This window comes from Epinephelus fuscoguttatus, linkage group LG5 (genome assembly GCF_011397635.1).
Source record: "Epinephelus fuscoguttatus linkage group LG5, E.fuscoguttatus.final_Chr_v1".
Classification (NCBI taxonomy): Eukaryota; Metazoa; Chordata; class Actinopteri; order Perciformes; family Serranidae; genus Epinephelus; species Epinephelus fuscoguttatus.
In genome coordinates this window covers 17,833,411-17,855,460 of record NC_064756.1, presented here as the reverse complement: position 1 = coordinate 17,855,460, position 22,050 = coordinate 17,833,411, and the positions used below count along the sequence as shown (strand labels likewise).

The following is a 22,050-nucleotide window of genomic DNA, read 5'->3' as shown; positions in this document are numbered from 1 at the left end:
ATCTACACTCCATGAATATCAGTCCAAAAATACTTCTGATGTTACTGGTCTTTAAAAACTTATAAACATTTTAGTTCCATTGCTGACTGTGTTGGCTGTGTTCTAATCCACAACTCCTCTATAAAATCGAAAATTTGATTTATTGACTATCCTAATATACACACCTACCCATCACTATTGCTTTCAAATCTTCATTGACATGTCTTCATACATCTCAAGACACAATGATGACGATATTAGCCAGTCTGGTCTCACTCCCAGAAGGTGTCTCAAGCATCACTATAATGACACCAGGACCACTGTGTGAGACACTTGGGCTTTCCACTAACTCCAAAGTGATGCCATCTGTGTATTTATTCAACACTCAGAGCGATGGATGTAGTTTAAAAAGCATGAAAGTCCACTCGGTGTGGATGGGAGTTGAGGTGGATGACACCAACAAACACCAAACTTTGACTCTGCACGTTCAGATCAATGATCCGTGACGAGAGGAAACCATCCTAGAACGTTGCAGAGAAAAGTTGCAGCAGTGTGAACTGGCCGTTTGAGCTTGACTCAAGCTGGCTGATGGTGTCACCTGCAACTCAGGCAGCTGGTTTTAGATTGTAAAGGATGTCACCTATTTCTACAGACAGTTTCCTTGAAATGAAGTCCCCTGGTCAAGTCAAAATGACTGCAGACAGTGTATTTGCTTGCTGCTGCAGTTGCATCGTCTCCAGTGAGCCCTCTGTTTCCGTCCTCACGTGTGCCAGTGTCGGACCGTGCTTCGCTTCCACTGCTCATTGTATGTGCTTATACTCCCTCACACATACACATCTTGACTAACTAATTGGCGCTGCTTATTTATATTATTGTAGCATATTTATTATGAATACAGTCCATCTGATGCTTGTTTTGTTTGTTTTTTTGCCGTTTCATCACTACTACAAATGCAACCGTAGCCAGCATCTCACCATCACTATCCTCATTCATATTTTAAGAAACTACAAATTATATTCGGCCACAAAATAAGTCTGAAAAGCTGGAAATCCAAACAAAAGAACAGAAAGTTGTTGCATAGAGATGATACACCATCTCATCTAGTTGCATTGGTGCGAACCAGCAGGTTTTTAGAAGGTTGCCGAGCGGCGCATTGCAAGTAGATGCATGTTTAAACTCATCTTGTTGTGAATACTTGGTCTGAATTGAGCTTTCAAGACCAACAACAACATTGGCATTTGTGGAACTCAAAGCCGTATTGTATTGTGACACAAAAAAGGTTGCCTACATGTACACGAGGGATTTAAACGGGAATGAGTTCCAGTGTAATTTCTTATTGATAACAGCCTCACTTAGTTACTGCTAATACAAACAGAACATCCTTCTGCTGCTGCTTCACATTAAATTAAAGTTACACTGAAGGTGTGTATGTAAATGTTGCTGTTGCTTACAGTTATTGTTGATCGAAAAGTCGGCAGCGATACAAGATGATAATTTTTAGCTTTTAGCCTTTTTCTGTCATTTACTGCACTTTAAAAACCCCTCTTCACTCTTGCTTGTGTGGTGAAGTCAGTTTTACTCTCTGGCAGCGCACTTTTTAATGAAAAAAGTGAGGTTCACTGAGAAACAGTCGGTTTTATTGTGTCACTAAATGAAATCAGAAGATTACCTGTGGCAAATGTGCACATTCACTGCGACGTGCTGCATGGTGTTGTAATATCGCTTGCTGTTTGGTCATTACTGCTGATGCTCGAATAAAATGATGCAACAGAGCAATTCTTCAGGGAGCACTTACAGCGCTCCACAGGAACCACCATGCACGTATGCACACCCACTCACACACACTAACCCACACACACACACACACACACACACACACACACACACACACACACACATAATGGGCCCCTGGGCACGTATATGTAAAAGGACCCGCCATCTCTCCTGCATAGGAGCAAGACACACAGACTTTGTGGTGGTTTTGCCTCCTTCCTTGATGTTGTTGTTGTTGTTGTTTTGTGTCTTGTAGAAATCACTATTCATCTTTTTGTAGTTTTGTGTCTCTTATTTGGTCATTTTTGTCTCTGTAGTCAGTTTCTGTCTATTTAAGGTCACTTTGTGTCTCTAATTGGTTTCTTTGCATCTCTTTGTGGTCTTTTTAGCCCCGTTTCTACCGAGCAGTACGGTACAGTTCAGTTCAGTATACATTTTTCTGTTTCCACTGTCAAAAGTTGTGGATGGTACCAATATAACCATTCTGTACCACCCCCATTTTTGGTCACCCCTCTGTTGGGATACCTAGCACACAGATCTGGTACTAAAAGGTGGAGCTGTGAACACTGCAGGCAGTCGATTGGTCAATAGTGGAAGGTCACTCTGCTCAGGACCAAGTTGTGGCTGGTTTTGAAGCTTCTGTAATGTAACCACTGTTCATACTGTGGAGAGTTCTATTAGTCGACTGTAACTATAAAATGAAAGGATGTTTTGCTGCCTCTTGTAGCAGCTGGAGTCTGAGAAAAAATAACTTATTTCACTGGGCCGACTGTCGACGACTTTTAAGAAGGAACGAACTTGTAATGTTACTCAACTGACAACTTGAATCAATCAAAACACCTTAAATTTCACTTTAACAACTTTAACCATTACTTTAGTTTTAGTCTGAGTGGGCGGAAGTTCGCTGCATAGATCAGCCTCTCACTGGGCAGAACGAGCCATCCGCTGAAGTCCCACCCTACCACCTCCGGTTGTGTAGCAGTTTTCAACATTTCAAGACATCCTTTACTAACTTTTGCAGTGTTTGATCTTGCGGGGATGTAGCCATTTTTCTGCCATGGTTCGCGTCCTGTAGGTGATATTTGTGTGGGCGTGCTACACCAAAACCTGTTTCCCCCCGGCAATATTTTTGCAAGCGCACCGTTGCTGTGACACTGCCCAGAACCATTGTGATTGGTTGAAAGAAATACAAGCAGCCGGGGCATTTTTTTTCTCCAATCTTAAAGTGAGAGTCGGCGCAGCCTGGTGAGCGAGACTACTTTTAGTCTTTTAGTTTTTATATGACGTACACTTTTAGTAATGAGTGTATCTTCAAGCATTTATGTATATTATTTTTGGCCGGGTTATGTGAACTGCATATATTCTTATCCTCAACTGGAGAAAAAAAGGCACCACGGAGCGCTCGTTCCTGTGGGTTCTGGCAACACCAAACCCCTGAGCTTGCCTGAGAAGGACTAAATGCAAAAACCTGCTATTTTTAAATGTCCCATAGAGAGAGACTCTCACTGCAGCCTGTTCTATTTTGTTCTGAAAATATCGGTGTGCAGCCTCGTTCTGTGGACGATAAACCATGTGCAGACAGATAAAGGAGGAGCAGTGAGTGATAACAACCCCGCCTACAGAAAAGAGTACTATTTGCGGAGGAAATGCTAGGGTCTAGGTACCATGTCTGAAGGGTTACTTTTGGTTCCAAAGGTAGTATACCGAAAGTGTTTGGTGGAAACGGGGCTTTTGAGTCTCCTCCTAGTCGGTACCTGTAAATTTCAGTAACATTTTGCAGGTGAAGGTGTCATGGAGGGCCCCCTGATACTTTTGGGCCCTTGGGCCTATGCCCGTTAGGCCTGTTCAGTGATTTATCCATCCACACACAATCAAGCACACACATACATACTCACAAAATAGTGTTCAGCTTTTGGTTGTTACTGGATCAGAAAATTAAAAGGTCTGCAAGGTCTATGACCCCAGTGCTGCTGAAATACACTGAAAATGTCAATGATAAAAGATACATGAACATTCATCAGATGGGGTTCACTATAGATATATAGTGCACACATTTGCAGAGTCATTTACAAATCTAATAACAGTCATGACCTTTTTAAGTGTGTGAGACAGATGTCAGACTTAACAACTCTTACTAAACTCAGAACCTGGAACGTCTAGTGCAATTTAGATGAACTCCTTCATAAAACTGGTGGCTTTCAAGCAACTGTATGCACATACTGTACATCTACTCTATGTGATAATGACTGTGAAATTTACTTGACTGGATGAAATAAGAGCCATGTGATTCAGGAGGCAGCTTTGAACGTCTCGATCAGTAGACCTGCCATCTGTAGAGCTTGCTGGCTTGGGACTGATGCCGTTACAGAGGGTACACTATGTACAGAAAAATAACAACTGAGCTGTGATGCATCGTTGTGTGTATTGTTGCTCTTTTGACTGTTTCATAATCACTATTCCAGTAACAGAAACTGACTTCAACTCAGGACTAAATAGGAACATATAAAGCATTTAAATTACAGAGGCATTACTAACTGGTGACTAACAAAATAATGCTCCACTAAAGGTACCTGTAAATGGAAGAAGTTTAAATGAAATCCATTATGCCACACTATTAGCACTGAACCAGATAATGTGTCTTCATGCCAGGAAAAGCATTTAGGGTGCCGTCAGAGTCATCGGGCGCTTTCTGTATTCCAGTAACATGAATAAACGAAAGCTTGCTGCAAAATAAATCTCCTTGCCCTGCCAGGGTTTCAGGTATCATTTCACTCTATTTTCCCCAGTGTGGCCATTAAGAAGACATATAACCATGCAAAACGTCACCAATAAAGATGATGGCACGGTGCTATTATTGAGCATCTCAAATCATCTACAAGCCGACTGAGCCATTTAATGAAACAAGTGAGCAAGGAAAAGGCTCGGCGGAATGCTGTATGCATGGAAGTTGGAAATATATGAACAGGTCGGCAAATCAATGTGTTTATGTGTCAGACAGAGAGAGGGAATGTAAAAAATTGTATTTGTGTTTGCATGTGTGGGCGGTGCTGAGTTGTGGGAGTGTGTTCCGGGAATCTATTTAATCAAAGCTCCAAGCCTGGACATGAAGAGTAAATGTGAAACACTGATGAACTCCCTGTTGTTGTGGTCATCGTAAAAACACCCTTTCAGCTAACAACTTCATCACTACAGATGCAGTAATTTTCTTGTGAACACGGAAATACAGACTGAAGGATGTGGACAAAGAGACGACTGGATACCCTTATGGCTACGCGCTTTTTTAAAGTTTATTACAGCAATCCAGAAAGCCTGACTGAAAGCTTAGAAACCATTATTTTGGGTAGTGATCGATGAGTGGTGATTGATAGTATATTTGCAAAGAGATTTTCTTTGATATACACCAAATGCAGGCCACATCTTATCCAGAACTAAATGAAGAAATGGATTTCAGTCCTGTCTCGCAGGGGCTCTGATGCATGGGGGTTGCTGCTGTTGCCGAAAATGGTTATCGTTGTTATTTTTTATTCTTTTTCCTTTTCTTTTCTTTGTGGCTGTCTGCACATATGCGTTCTTATTATCCTCCTATTTTTCTCTATCTTCTTGACACCTTGTAAAGCCACTTAGTGGTCATACATTTGCTCAACTGTGTTTGCAATCACATGGCATTTAAAAAAGGGCTGTTATTGCCGCCATGTGTGGGTTTGTAACCCAGCATTATCTAAACATGTGCCAGCACTGACTATGTTTTGAGTACGCTACCTGATTGAAGGCTTTTTAACTTTTTGCCAGAAGACTGCCTCGATCCCTTCTTCTTTTTAAAGGGTGCATTTTTACTTGGCATCTTCCATCAGCAGAAAGGTGCCAAGAAATGCTACAGAAACCAGCCTCTTGAAAGCAATAGCACTAAGAGCTTTTGAAAATGTCAACCGATGTCAATCAACCATGGACTCTGATTGGTCAGTTTGTGAAGTGCAATAGAAAGTTGCAGTTTTTGGAGCTTTTAAATTACACTTACAATGACTTGTAAGCTACATTGTTTGACAAACAAATTACTCTGATAATGTAGGGGCCACATGTGCGCCCAGCCTTTTTTGTGTGGGCACTCCAAGTGTTTCTGGTTAAAAGTCTCACTCTCATCACCAGCACCTTTTGATAGAGGCATTGGTGATGCCACTGCCACTTCTTTAGCTAGCTTACTGTCACAACAAAGACAGAAAGGCCCATTTGTGGATGTTGCTGGTGACTGTTGTGCTTCTTCTCACTGTACCTTTGTAAGCTTGTTGTTAACTGTGTAGTCAACCCTTTGTTAACGTAGTGCTGCTTTAGGTATCTAGCCCACATTAAGGTTAATATATTGTTGACATGGAAACACAATCCACACACAGCAGGTCATTAAATAAAGCGCTGGGAGCACCTCTTTTTATGAAGAGCTGGGATGAAGCGCTCCCCAATGCCCTGCTAGAAAAAAATATGTGGACACAGGCCTGAAGAGTCTTAAAAGTAGAATGTTTTTACAGCTGTATTTAAAGTGGATGCAAGACATTAACGAGGGTCAAACTGTACATATTCTACCTATGGCATCAGTTTTCATTTATGGTGTGATTTATAGCTTCAGATTCACCTCTTGAAAGCACCAGCACAACGTAACATTAACATTGTTTTGCCTTGTCTCGTCACTAAAAAGTAGACTACTGCCCTTACAATAATTGCATATACATTCGCTCGTTCATATTGAGCAGCGATTGCAGTGAGCAGAAGATGTGCAGTGGAGAGGGTTTTGTTAGGTATGTGTTACTGAGAAAGAGACAACAACCAAGTCTTTCATCAACTTCCTTCATGTTGTCTTTGCTATAAACAGTCTCAACCAGCATCAGAAACTTCTTGCAGGAGAAAACACAAGAGGCACAAGCTGACCAATCACAGTCCTTGCAGCGCCCACATGAACATGCCTGGAAGCTGCCTTAGCCATGACTCATAGTTACAATCATTTGTGTAGTTCATGCAATTAAGTTTGCAGTGTGGTGTGTAGCATCCTTAATGTATAGCTATAAATCAATCGTAAGCAAACCTGTTTTACTCCTGTTCTGAGATACTACCGGTGCCGACAAACCTTTAACACTGGAAAAGGTAATATCTTAAAATGACAGCTGCTTAAAGTCCTGTGTTTTTTGCAGGTTATTAGTGAAACTAGCCTTGTTTTTACACTTAGGTGACACCACTGAAAAAAACACGCTGGTAATAAAAACACAAACACCTGGCGAACACCTCATCCTAACTCCTCTGCAAAGTGATGCCAGTGATGGTTTTTAAAACATACTGTTTTTCTTTGATTGAACAGAGTTTACAAATTTATTCTGAACCATGATGAGTGACTCACACAGCTACTGCCACCCAAATACACTGTATCAGCAATGTTTGAACATGACCCATGTCCTGCTCCTGGAGTGTTTGAAGATCCCAGAGTGTCAACAGTCAACATGTGAGCCAAGGTTACACTGAGGTGAAGTGTAAATATTTCATTAGAATGTTATATTAAAGCAAATTCAGTAATTGATGATGTCAAGACAGCTAAGGTAAATTATTTTTTCATGAGTGTAGGTCAGACTATCATTCCGAATTCCAACCTAATAGCCAGAAAAAATGTTGGCATTGAGCATTTCTGAAAACCACAGAAACACTAACATCTGCACTTTATCACACTGTGGATTAGGCTTGTGCTGATTTCCGGTTTAACTGGTTCAGTCCGGTTTAAGAGCTCCACCCGGTTTAATTCACATCAACTGGATAAACCGTAGGGAAAAAAAGCGTGGCGTGGCATGTCAAGGGACTATATTCAACTTATCTTGCATTGTAACATGCATTATGACAATTTAATAAGGTTTATGTTTGTTTATAAATGAAGTGGAGGAGCCTACAAGTGTTTGTTTAGTTTGTCTCAGAGGCTTCAGAGGGACTCTGCAGCTCCGCTCCGCTCAGCTGTCTGCTGCTGCTGCGAGACATCAAATTTCATGGCAGGGAAAAGTACGAGGGAGTTAGCAGTCATTCAGTTTGTTGCCCTAGTGACCCGTTTCCACTGAAGAAGTTCCTGGTACTATTTGGGGGGCTGGAACTACTACAAGAACGTCCTCTCGCTCGGCCCTCTCAACCGCTGTGTCTCCAAGGAACCTTCCTCCGACCGGAGTAGGAGGAAGGTTGGTTGGTTGGTGTCCTTCTGCGTCTTCTTCTTCTTGTGTAACCTTGTGTGTATTGGCGGTTAATACAGAATTACCGCCATCTAGTGGATTGGAAGCACATTACACCTATAATGGGCTTTTATTGGGAAAAATAGCTCAAATGTGACCCCCAGTGGTAAAATTAGTTATATAATTCGATATATCGGTTCGGTTAGATATTTGGCTTTAAATCAAACCAGTTGGAAAATTTTCAAACCGGCACAAGCCTACTGTGGATACTTCAAAACTTATGTTTCAGTGACGTTGTAGTTAACATGTAGATATGTTCAGGCACAAAAACCACTTGGTTATGGTTGGAAAAGATAATGTTTTTGTTTAAAATACCCGCAGGAAAAGCAGCTATATCTTGTTTAAAAAAGCCTAACAGGCTGCTGGAAAAACAGCAAGGGTTCACGTAATCACAACCACTTTTTTGTTGGTCTCGAACAGTGGTCTGCAGGTTGATAAGTGTCTCGCCTAGGTGACATGCCATCCACCATCCCCTTCACCTCCTGATGACAAAGTCAGCATATATATATTATGTCTCTTTACAAACCTTGGTATATGTACAAAACATACGCATGTAACATATTAGTGGTTTGCATAAACGTACAATAGAAACATTTTCTTCATGTTCCTGGGCTGCTAATTCAAAAGCCTTATCGTCTGCACATCTCTGAATTAATTAATTTTGTCCTTAACTCCGAACAACAGCGGGACGAAACAAGACTGACACCTCAAGGAGATTCTGACTCAGACAGTTTGACTAGGTTAGGCTGCAGAAATAATCAGGTGCAGCCTGCATGTAAATGCAATCTGTGGCCGTCAATAATACATAAACAGTATTGATTTGTAAATGATTTACTATAATTGCAATCTATATTACCTCTGGGTGACAAATGAGGTTATGCATCACCGCAATAATCAACAGCCCCAACCAAAACACCACACTACACATCATTATCAGCACTGCTCTACAGTAGGTGCAGAATAGAATAGAATAGAATAGAATAGAATAGAATAATTTGCCATTTGTCTTAGTTTTGGACATTAAACTGATAAAACAGAACTATTATCCCACATATCAAGCAGCGCATTTACAGCCGTGGCAGCACATCATTGTGCATCTCGGCTCTGGCACCACAAACCAGGCATAACCACCTCTTTGTTGCAAATCCTTTCCTCTCCATTTCTTTCCTCTCCGTCACTAATTCACCTTATCACTTTCTGTCTATCTTCATCACGCTCTGTCTCAGCTGCTATTTTTCACAGCGTACACACACACACACACACACACACACACACACACACACACAGTCACACTCATATGTGCCCATGCACCTCAGTGACACACAGGTTTGCACACATGCCTTCAGTATGGACAGAAATGTCACCACGCTTGCACACACACACACACACACATATTCAGTGCAGCTTTTGGTCATGCTAATCCATGTGCATTATTTTCTATAAACCAGTGAATAGAGATACATTGGTGAGCCCAGTGGAATAGTGTCCTTCTCTGGCTGAGGCACATCAAAGATACACACACACACACACAGATATAAACACACCAAGGAGAAAGTCAGACGTAAACACACACCCACACAGATATAAGCATCTCTATACTACAAAAGAGTCAGACACATGGGTATGCATGTGCACGCAGGAAACAACAAAGAAAGACTGACAGCAGACGAGGATATATGAATGTGTGACCCTGGGACAAGAAAATGGGTTGTATTCCTCGGTGAATATGGAAAACGATGGGGACCAGGGATTTTTATGATCCGTTCACGCTTCCTGAATACTAGAATAGAGAGGAACTAGCCAAGGTCAGAGGCAGAATTCCCCATTCTAATTCGGAGCGTTGCTCACCACCCGGAGCAAGAGTCAGGGATTAATTTAGAGATCCATTCACCACGCCTGTGGAGAGGGGAGAGACGGCAAAACATGACGAAGAATGGAGACGCGGAGGGAGAGAGAGAAAGAATCTGAGGAGATGCGGAGACAACGGGGGGAGAGTAACAGAAAGGAGAATGAGAGAGATGGAACAAGTGAGAAGGCAAGTGGGCAAGAAAGAGGGACAGAAAGACAGAAGAGGTAATGCTTGTTATGTGTAGCCTGCAAAGAGAGAGCAGACAGTTCACATATAAGAGCTTCATTTTCCAAACACACCTCCTCTCATGGCCTAATGCCTGCATGAGTGTGGGTGTGTGTGTTGAAATTGAATATAATTTTATTGCACAATTACCTAACAGAACCTAAATTTTTACACAAATTGCTAAGCTCCAGCGACTGAATATCATGTTTCTACAAAACTCACCTTTAAAATTAAGGGTGTTCAGTGGTTCTCCAAAGTTAAACCTAAATATATGTTAAGTGAAACTCAAGGAGAAACAAATACCAGATGGTGTACATATATTGACCTTACCCATAACTAAATACATTACAAGTCCCCAGGATTTTGTTCTTAGTCCAGTCAAGGAACCTTTCTTTGTCTGATTGATTAATTGAAGTGACATCACTGTTTATGTCCACTCCAGGTTGTTTTGTTACGGCTGCACACATTCGGAAAAGTGGTTCCCAGAAAGCATATACTGGTGTAGTGTCCTTACAACACCACATAGACAAGGATGTGTGTGTGTGTGTGTGTGTGTGTGTGTGTGTGTATGTAGATGATAGGTAGACAGAGACAAGCTCTGGAAAAGGAAATGGGAAGAAACCAACAGGTTGATGAGGAAAAGAAACAGTAAGAGAGTTGGTAGCTGAGGAGAGCGAAGAGAAAAATGAAGGACATCTTAGAGTAAAACAGAAGAGAGAAGGATAAAGCTGCCGTTACTCTACTGTATGATTTTATTAATCTCAACAAGTCCAATGAAAACAAAACTGTCCGTCATCCCTCACCTGCTTCGTGGCTCTGAGCCCTGAGCCCATTTGTTTCAACTGAAAACATAAATCTTTAAAACTGGGTTATAAATATATAGTTTAATTTTCAAATAGGTGACTTAATTTCCTCAAACAGCTGGGCACTTTAGCTTTTAGCAAACTTTACTCAGGCAGGGGTAAATTATTAATTTGTTGGGGACTATTTTCAGCCACGGATGAACACACATTTGGTTTATTAGTTAGTACAGTAACTATTCACTTTAACTACATTAAAACATGCCTGTCAGTGCAACAGCATGGCTTGCTGGTGTGTAAAATTAGGTACAGATATCAATGGTGTCCAAAGAATGAATTCTACTGACTTTGGTGATCCTTTGACTTTTCCTCTATCTTCACTATAAGGTTTGTATTTTTGGTTCAGAGTGGAATGTCCCTTTAACTATTGGATGGATTGCCACAAAATGTGACACAGACATTTGTGCCATCCCAAGGATTAATTATATTAACTTTAGTAATCTGTTAGCAAAGTTGGAGACGCTTTCACATCAGGAACAGATCATATGGATCAGAGCACACTTGACCCCAAAGTCCAGCTCATTTGATTAGTATGAACATTGTGCACCGTAGCCGGCATTATACACCAGTTCATACTTGGATCCACTTAAAAGGTTGATCTCGAGCACGGTTCACATGTACTCCAGTATAGTACGCATCAGTTGTTAACAGCAACTCTACCAGAACACTGAAGTGGACTGCTATGTAATGGGTGTACTCCTCTGGAAGCTGAGTGGTAGCGGTGGGGGTGGGGGTGCAATCGTATTCGAGCATGGTGCAAATCAATCATACTTAACTTAATCTTGTTAATAGACAAGTGGAAATCATTAGGATCAATACATTGTTGGTTTTGGTCTTTAATGAGATTTGTTGACCATTACATAAATGTTATTGGCCTTATCCTATTTAATACAGTTTTTAAATTATATTTCCCCATCAGCAGATAAAAAATAACAACCTATTTCCAAATAATCTGACACTGCTGCACCATGCTGTCAAACAGATATCAATAATTTATTAATCTTCTTCATGTCTTGCGCATCATTTTAAACACATTTGCCCAACATTTTGCCAGACCCGTTTTATATCTAGGTTTTGAAATAAAGTTCTCAGGGTTTATGTTTGGCTGCACAGCATGAACTTTGTTCTTACTAAACTACTAGTAAGTCATTAGTGTTTAAGTGGATATAACGTGTGAGACCAAAAAAGGAGCAGTCAGTAGGTCGTCAGTGCTTGCATACAAATCGTAAAACACCTGCTGGATTGTTTTGTACATGCAGGAACAATCTCTTCCCTTCAGCACCCTCCTATACTCATCACTAATTAAATTCCTACCACTCCCCTTACATTATAGGAAAGCCACCTGATGAGTATTCAATGCATGCCTTCCCACTCACACAGCTAAACAGTGAACAGAAATAGATGCAGCATGTGATTATATTGGGGGTGGGAGGTTGTAGATGGACTATTAATTTTCCAATCATTGTAGGTTGTATTAACTAGTCTATTCATTCACGTGGGGCTTCAAAACAGCGGGCAGGAGACAAACAAAGTTGGAAATTGCATTTTGATTTATGATATGTGACTTGCATTTGGCTGCAGTTAAATCCTACAGTAATACCTTCCAGGGATATAAAATGTCAAAATGTATTTCACTCATGCGTAACGCAACATAGATCAATTGTTAGATGATATTCAAGATCTCTCAGACTTTGAAGCAGTCCTTTGAGAACCATTTATTTGCCATTTTCACTAGCATGGTTTGACAATGAAGCAGCTTGTGTCAGCTTTCATTTACAACTGGAGATATTTCAAGAATCTTGTTAAACACAATGATATCACATCACAAGGAGAAGTACTGTATTGTTGTTGTATTATACTGTATTGAATTTGTTCACCCTGCCTAGTTAACAGCCCCAGTGGTCGATTTGTTAAAGTTTAATAAGATAAGGAGGTAAAACGTTACGTTACAATCACTTGAAAATTTCCCTAAAATAAGATGGAAGCTCTATAGGACTGTTTAAATGAGGGGATATGATATGATACCCTTGAGGGGAATTCAGCTTGGAAGGACAGTGTGAAAAGCTGTGCTTTGAACACCTTAACATTTTACAGCTACGGAAACAGATTTTTATATTATGCTTTTCTCTCTTTCAACAAACTGCCGCATACTGCTCAGCCCCACTAGTCTAACTTTCAATGTTGTGTTGTGTCAAAAGTGCAAATAACTAAACTAAATGTATGAAACTGTTCAAAGTAACAACAGAACTTTTGTCCCCTCTCGTTCCCTGACATGAAAACATCCTACCAGGAGGAAGATGAGCAGAATTACACAAACGGTATCCTTTAGAGATTTGTTCTCATCTCAAAAGGGCAAACACCCACAACCACACACAGGAACACACCTAACAACATTAAAGGCATTTAGATCAGTGTGGCATAAACCAGTGTCACTCCACAGATGTCAGAAAGTGAACAAACAAACTTCTTTAGTCATGCAAATACAAGCAAAGAGCCACAGCAAAGCTCCAAAGCTTTAAGCATGAAGCAAGAGCAAGCAAATCCACCAGGACGTCTCACAGTCCTCGCAAACAATGACAGTGATTATGTCAATAGTCTTTTTGTTGTGATGACAAAACATTATCAGATCATTTTCAGTAAATTGCAATGCTTGGGCAAGTGGCACTCCAAGAGGCCAGTTTAATTGAAGGGATGAATTTAAACGTCTTCCACCAGCCAACTGTCTGTTTGTATTGGGAGAAAGAAAGGTCAAAGCTATTGTGAGTAAAGACACGCTATGGTGCAGAGATGAGCAAGAAACTGGAAAAACAAGTGTGAGATGACAGCAAAACTGGTGAGCGTCAAAAAAAAGCAATTTTAGGATGGTGTTTTTACAAAAACATGTTCCAGCATGCCATCTTCAGTTAGTCTTATTCTTTTATTATTCAAGTTCTAACCAAAAACAGCTCACATTATAAAATATATGCCACAGACATGTCCCAAAATGATGGCTAACACTGGCTTTATGGTTGACACTGCATTAAAGGTATAGTGTGTAGGACTTCGGGAGACATATTGTCAGAAGTGGAATATAAAATAATACAATAATAAATAGTACATTTTCTTCAGTACGTGACCTATATTTTGAAAATAAGAAATGTAGTGTTATTACCTTAGAATGAGCCGTTTATATCTACAGAGGGAGTGGGTCCTCGTTTACAGAGATTACCATGTTCAACACCTTGTTTCTATAGTTAGCCAGAACAGACAAATCAAACGCCAGCTCTAAACATGGCTACTCACATTTTTACTTCAGCTACCACAGCAGCCCCTCTGAAACGAGCCGAACAGTGTTGGAAATACGCTGATTTTTTTAATGTGAAACTGCTTTTTCAGTGTTTTAACCAATTTAAATCATGGGGTCCAATTGTTTTGGAATATAAGCGACCTCTGCAGATAATTTGTCTCCTGGTAAAGACCTTCTAAATGTCTGGATCTTAAGTAATCAGAGAGAAAAGGTGAGCACACATAAGTGGGTGCTGTGCTAGCAACTGAACGGCGTCCTGTTACATTTAGAATTGATTTTAAGCTCATCCACGTTGTATACAAACCCCTAAATGGGCTGGGACTAAGCTACATTGTTAAATTTATTGTTAACTATTTGCCTCTAACAACACAGCGATTATCTGCTGCTGGTTTATTGGAGGTTCTCAGCAACAGCTGGAAGAAGACCTGGGATGCAGCCTTTGTCAATTACGCTCCAAAGCTATGAAACACACCACCTATAGCTATCAGGGAAGCTAGCTTGCTAAAAGAAAGCTTAAAACGTATCTGTTCACTTTAGCCTTTAACTAGCTCTGACTTCCTGATACAGGTCTGAAACTCTTTCTTTTTACGCTTCATGCTGCTGCAACTCTTTTAAAATCTTACTTTATGTTATGATTAAAAGATTTACAACTCTATGATTTTATGGATCAGCTAATTCATGCATTTAAACTGTTTAAATGTCCTTTTAAACTGAATTGCCTTGTCTCCTTTATGTCTATTATGTCTTTTTTCATATTACGCACTCAGTGCAATACTTTGTGCTGCATGTCTTGTATGAAAGGTGCTATATAAGTAAAGTTTTTTATTGTCATTATTTAGTTTAGCAATGTAACAATGTTTTTACCTGTTTTAAACACCTGGTTTGTTTGTTTTGGGGAGGAAGAGACCTCTGCAGATAAACACTGAAGGAACATAACTTTTCAGCTGGTTGCAGTTTGCAATCCTCACCACTAGATGCCACTAAATCCTACAAAGTGCTCCTTTAAAGGCCCAGAACCAAAGAATCCTTCTTACGTGCCTCTGAAATGTTTTGGAGAGACTGGAACAATTTCATATGGGTTATAACGATATGAAATATGGACATGCTTGTTTTAAGGAAAAAAAATAGGTATTTAAGAGAAATTGCATATATAGTGATTAAGAGATTTCTTTTTTTATCATGGTAAATTCTTAATGTTCAAGACATACACACACACACACGCATGTGTAGCAAGCTGAGCTTTTCTGAACTGTTAGCAACTGCTGGGTGCCTCCATAGCCCTGTTAACTCTAACACTACCAAACATCACAAACTCTCTCTTGCAGGATTCCAGGTCGAGACGAAGTGTGAGGGATTAGATCTCGACTCCCCGAGAACAGAAAGGGATGGTGAAAGATTAGCTGTCATCCTTCAAAAGATCATAGAGGACACGAGTACCAACTGTTCCCCTCTGTTCTGAACACAAAGGACCCATTTCCACCCCTGTCTGCAACTGTTCCAAGACTAATTATATAGTTGTAATAAAATGGAATTGTGATGGGTAATATTACCTTTTTTGTAGATGGGATGGATAGTGCCAAGTGAGAATAGATGTAGACAATATATAGAGGAGCAAAAGTATGATTAAAAGAATGGTATTGCCCATAGTTACTAGCGATACTAACCACCGACATTGCCTCAAAATGAGCTGCAATAAAAAATTTTGTATTTAGGATTATTAAAATGTACTTAACAGCATCTAAAATCAACATTTCAAAATGGCAAATCATTTAGCTGCTGCTGCAGAAAAGACCGCATCCACCAAAGACCACTCAGCTGATGTATTGTATATGACAAAGGCAATGAAGTTGGAATCTGATCCTTTAAACAGCTCCAGTTCCCAATTAAAGCAATGTTTATCCAACAGTATGGCGAGACTGAACAACAAACTTAGAGAGAGCAAGAGATAAAGGAAGTCAGAAAGTGGCAGAGAGAAAGTCTATTTGTTTCAGCCTGATTTTCAGTCACACACAAACATTTAAACACTTACATGCATTGGTGACGGCGAAGCTGTTGGCGGTCTCTATATTGTCAACGTGTGGGACCAGGTTAAAGGGAGCTTCCGTAGCATTGGGGCTGGTGTTGTGAAGGAAGATAGCTAGTCGAAACGCTGTATACTCCTGATCAGTATTCCTAATGAACAACCCACCTAGAGAAAGGGACAAAGAGACGGGGCAAAGAGGAGGAGAACGGAGTGGGAAGGAAGTGATTCATTGTAGGGCGGAGAGGGGTCGGATTGGAGCGTGGTGAGAAAGGGAGAGAGACATGAAGAAGGAGAGTAATGGGGGGGAAGAAAGATAGATAGGGAGGGAGGGCAGAGAAAACAGAGGAGGGGAGAGGGAGAAGAAAGCCAAGATCTTCATTAGCTTTGTTACAAAAGGTAATTTGTCTTTCAGCACATCGTCTCTCTCACACACGCACATAAACATGAATAAAAACACACTTAGCGATACCCACACTGCGCATTTCATTGATGGAATCACAGAAAGACAGAGAGGAAGAGAGGAGAGGAGAAGAAAAGAGAGACAACTGAGTCGACAGGAAGGCAGTCAAAGAGATAATGAGTTGGAGAGGGCATAAAGGAAAACACAGGAGGAAGGCCAGATCAGACAGTGTCAGCTAAATAAAGGAGTAGCATGGGCCATGCAAAAAGAAAGGGAGAGGGAGATGGGTGTGAAGTGTCAGCTGGCCTTTAAAAATGAGAGTATCCTTCAATATGGCCCCTCTGACAACATGAGAATTGGAGGGTAGAGAAGAGATGCTACGGAATAGTGAAGCTGACAGTATAAAGTCCAAAAAATAGAGCAAGAGTTCAGAGAAAGAGGAACTTGTGAAAATATAGTGTATGGAAACAACACGTTCTCACTCCAACCTCATCATATATTGACGTTTTCATCATGGACTTTCCACGTTGACGACACATATGACGTGCAAGGTACCCTGGGTGCATTGGTTGTTGACGTTCTGGGACACCGTGTCAAGTTCTGCCTGTTACATGCATTGTCTTCTTTCTAGATACACTTCTGTTTTCACAGGAAATAAACGTGCTATGTCGGTACAACACCACAAATTGACGTTGTTTTTCCTCCAACAACAAACACACATGGTTGGGTTTAGGAAAAAAGAACAGGGTTTGGTTTTGGAATCTTACGGGACGTGAACACCACTCTCTCAGGTGAAAGTCGATGTTTGTTGGACCTATGCACCACCCCTCCCACCTTCCCCATTCTGACTTTCACTGTCTTAACTATGTCCTTGTCCCGCCCCCTTTTCCCCTGACGCTAGCAGGCGCCGTTAAACTATAGCGGCAACTGGCCAAGTATCGTGCCAACATTAAAGGACTCCTTGTTTCGTTGGTTTCTGACGCCGCAAGTCACTGCCCGAGCGCCGGATTTCGACGACTTCAGAGTGAGACTGGGCTCATGGGAAAGAGGGAGAGATGTAGTATTTAGGGTATAGACAGGCAGATCACCTCCTCTGCTTGTCACTTTATTTTACTTTTTATATACCGATTCTGATACCTGAACTTGCATATCAATTGATATTGTACTGATTCGATCCACTTAGTAGGGAAATTCCATGTTTTCAATGACTGTCACATTGCTCATCTAGATCAATAAATTTGACAACTTCCCTGGTTATCTTCGTCACTTTTGGGCTTCCTTTGTGTTGTTGGGATGTAGTTTCCCCTGTTTTTGGCGAACTTGTTGTGCTCTTTTGGGTGATGCTTCTTTAAATGCTTAATAAGATTGCTGTTGGTGAAATTGGCAACACCAGAGCCACCCCTTGAAACTATAGCCTGACATACTGTACATGTTGCCTTTTTACTGGTGGGACTTTCCTGTGTAAAATCGACTGACAGTCAATTCTTCTTTGTAACTCTAAAACAGTAGTTGCCAGTGGCTGCGCAGGGCAACTTGCTATGTGGGCTGCTGTTTTAGAGCGGCAAAGAAGAATTGATTTCCAGGAGAACTGGTGTGAAACTACCCTAAAGTTTATTAATAAATTACTTGGTATCAGATCAGTGCATAGACTTGATACCAGTATCGGAACAATTTTACTTAAAATCGAAAAGTTCTACTAACTGAGGAGTCACGTAATCCTTTCCAACTTACTATTATCTAATGCTAATAACTGCTGCAATCTACCAAATCAAATGTAATATAGCTGCCATTGCCAAATGGAGGGGAAATACCTGAGTAAAAGACAACCGGCAAAGTCAACATGTAACATAATGCACACCAATTAACCATGACCTGTCCACTGAGGAAAAATGCTCAGGCTCCAAAAGGCCAGTCAGAGAAGATAGAATAGCCTTAACAGAGCCATAATCAATGTATTGACGAAGCAGTCACAGAAAATGCAAAAAGCTTGGGGTGCTATTCTGGGGAAATTGAAAGCTGACATAGAAGAAGCAACATGAGACAAACTGTCATATTATTGTCTCTGGTAATAAGGGTCATCTTCTGTGGCTAATATTTTCATCGCCTGAATAGCACTTGTTGTATTGTTGTGGAGATCACTGATGTACATCTGTTTGGTATGTTAACTCTATAGATTAGTTCTACATTGCTTTACATGGTAGGCTGAACTCAACAGATATAAACTGATGTGACTTAAGTTTAACTGAATCAGACTCAGCTCAGCTGAATTGGATTACACAAGCAGACTGTGAAGACTTGACATCACATTGTGAGAGAGACAGAGAGAGAGAGAAAGGGAAGGGAGGGAGGAAAGATGACAAGGGAGGAGTCGGGAGGCAGAGCATATTGAACGAAGCAATCGCCATAACATGTCACTTATGCGTGTGTCTGTCTGTGTCTCATTCATGGTAAAAGTTTGCATTGTCTCCCCTTTTGCTTCATCTGCTTCTCATTACGCCCCTTGGCAGATCAGTAACCAAAGCAAGACACTAAACACACACGTATACACAGAGAGAACACATCTTTGCATGCACGGAATATTTCATTAGGTATAATCTGCTCTCTTGTGTACGAAAAAAAAGATGTGGTTTTTGTTGTGCGTTATAAATCCACCTTTAAGCACACACAAATTCATACCCATGCACTTCAGCTGCACAGGATATAGTTATGTCCCAACATGACACCTTATTGCACCAGTTTCTCCAAGAAATCTCACAAATACTCTCATCCGTGTCAGTCTCCATCTCTCTTACACACACATGCAAAAAGAAACTGTCCGTGCTCCCACTGACATTACACTTGTGTGCAATGCAGAGATATGCAAATGACTCCTCAAGTCAAGTGCTGGTGAGCCGAGTGTATGATCATGTATGCGTATTTGAGTGTTTAGGGAAGATGGTCAGTGGGGGGGGGAAGAAGAGAGTGCATGTGTGTGCTTTTTTACAATCACATATGCTTTATACAGTGTGTGTGTGCATGCATGCGTGCTGAGTGTGTGTGTACACGTATGCCTTCCTGTGTCAAAAGTGTGCACCGGCATGCTGTACATGGATGTGAATGCATGTTTGCAGCTGTGCAGGGCAAACAGCATGTGTGCATTTGGGTAGTGTACAGGCACGCACGTATGATTGGAAACCTGTGCAAATATCTGTGTGTGTGTGTGTGTGTGTGTGTGTCAGGCAGAAAATATTTAGCGTATTAGGTTTATTGGCAGCTGTAGGGAGACAGAGTCAAGGAGCTGAATCTCATTATAGGACCTCCCAGCTGCCCCCCACAAGGAGTGATGCAGTGCATTCATTATCACACACATGCCTGTATGGATGTGTGTGTGTGTGTGTGTGTGTGTGTGTGTGTGTGTACGTACATGAGTGTAAGAGAGAGAGAAGAGAGGGTGCATGTGTGGCCCGTTTGCACTGAGCAAACCACTGATCACCCGGATTAAGTAAACTTTATCTCAGATCTGTAAGGCTGCTTGAAAGACAGGCTTCCTCCGCACTGACATGAGGGTAACTGAAAAAGGGCAGAGGAAGGGAGAGGGAGAGAATGCTGCAGTGTCTAAACAGTGAAGACTAGAAGGGAACAAAGCTCGCTGAAACATTCATGAGCCCAGATCGGGCTTTAAAATACACCCAAATACAGTAAAAGGGTAGATAGAGTGAAAGAGTGCATTTATGAAGCATATGAGTCACAGCAGAGAAGGCGCACCAATCTCCCTTTAACCCCCAAAACACACAAGAAGAACAAGATGCACCAGAAGGAAATGTGTTCCTATACTTGTATGTTCCCTCCTGCGTAAACTGCTTGAGTTTTACATTGATTTTGCGTTTTGGAGGGTCCCGATGAACCCCCTTCCTCGGCGCCTGCTGTCCGCAAAACCCCAGTAATCAGTGTAGTGTATCAGATGTGAGTGCCCGTGCGTAAATTCAGCAGTATTCCAACTCACCTATCTGCACCGAGCTGGGGAAAGCCCCCGCCGCCAGCCCCCAAAGGGCGGAATACACCCCGAGAAAGTGCCAAGACAAAATAATAATCCTCATTTTTCTTTCCTTCGATCCCTTCAGAAACTGTTGAGAGACATCGAGAAAGACAGATGGAGGGGGGAGAGATGCGAGACAGAGAGAGACAGAGAGAGGAAAAAAGGCGTCAGAAAAAGAGGGGGAAAAAGAAGAAAGATGAAAGAGAAAGAGGTTTTTTCCCCCGTTTTGTCCAGCAGTATTCCTATTCCATGGTGGGGCTCGTTGGTTTCTTTCCCCCTGCAGTGTCCGCTCAGGAGAGAGCTGTGCGTCCGGTGCACATGTACAAGACGGGGAGAGAGAAAGAGTGGGGAAACTCGCTAGAATGATTGGCGAGCTGGGAGAACAGTCTGCATGGAGGAACTGGACATGCGCGCCCCGTCTCTCTGCCACTCTGCCTCTCTCTCTCTCTCTCACACACACACACACACACACACACACAGAGTCACACACACATATACACACCCGCACACACACACACACACACACACACACACACACACACACACACCCTCTTTCTCTCTCTCTCTCTCTCTCTCTCTCACTGAGATGGTTTGTTTCTCTCTTCTTCTTTTTCTCCATCTCTCACTTTTCCCTCCCCCTGTCTGCCGTCTTTAATTTGCTGTAGCACTGAATCTTATAGCTGTAGCCTATTGATAAGGCTTGGTCGGGTTCATGTAAGGAAAAGCAAGAAAAGAGAAGGAAAAAAATCCACCAAAGTGTGCGTGCGTGTTTGCGCGAACTACTTCATAGTCGTGCCCCCCTCCTTATAAGCTTGACAGCATTTAGCCTCATATTTAACATCAATGCTGCGCAAAGCGTCGCCAGTAAAGAAAAAAGCAAGTGTTTGAATTGGAAATGGTAAATGGAGATCGCTGATCTGTTGTGGTTTGACTGCTTCGGCTAAAGTGAGAGTGAGAAAGTGACAGAGGAGGTTCTGCCTGCGCCTAACTAATTGCATTACAAGCCCAATCCATCCTGACGCATTGGTCCACACCGCGGCCAAACCAGACTCGGTGCGTCCCACCAAGGGCAGCTGACAGAGGTGGATGGGGGGGGGAGACCTCAGGCCGCCTGCAGCTGCGGGATGCTGATGACTCCCCGGGGACCTGCTGAAATCAGCATTATTTCAACGTCACGACCTCATGAGCACAAACATCTGGGCACGGAAAAAAAAAACACACAACAAGAAAGCGCAATCATTCAGCGACGCAGTCTGATAAAAAGCCAGAAATAATGAGGTGTTTTGTGAATCCTAAAATAAGAAAATAAAAGGTTGGAAAAGACTCATAGCCTGGAGTGGATTCTGTTAGAGTGTATTATGTTACAGCCGTATCCCACTCACACAGTCGTTTTATCTA

The 22,050-nt window shown here is 41.6% G+C and overlaps 1 protein-coding gene across 5 annotated transcripts in view; it reads right to left on the bottom strand.

The window, feature by feature from the left end:
* gria4a (glutamate receptor, ionotropic, AMPA 4a) overlaps positions 1-21,010 on the bottom strand; it is a 157,978-nt gene extending 136,968 nt beyond the window's left edge. For 4 of the 5 annotated variants that reach the window (XM_049575646.1, XM_049575647.1, XM_049575649.1 and 1 more), the window contains exons 1-2: positions 20,620-20,810; positions 16,244-16,402 (exon numbers count right to left, since the gene is read on the bottom strand). In XM_049575646.1, coding sequence (XP_049431603.1) covers positions 16,244-16,402; positions 20,620-20,713 — 253 coding nt within the window. In that variant the 5' untranslated portion in view covers positions 20,714-20,810. Of the gene's footprint in view, positions 1-16,243; positions 16,403-20,619 lie in introns of all 5 variants that reach the window. The other variant, XM_049575650.1, reaches the window with a different exon arrangement.
* Positions 21,011-22,050: the final 1,040 nt, after the last annotated feature.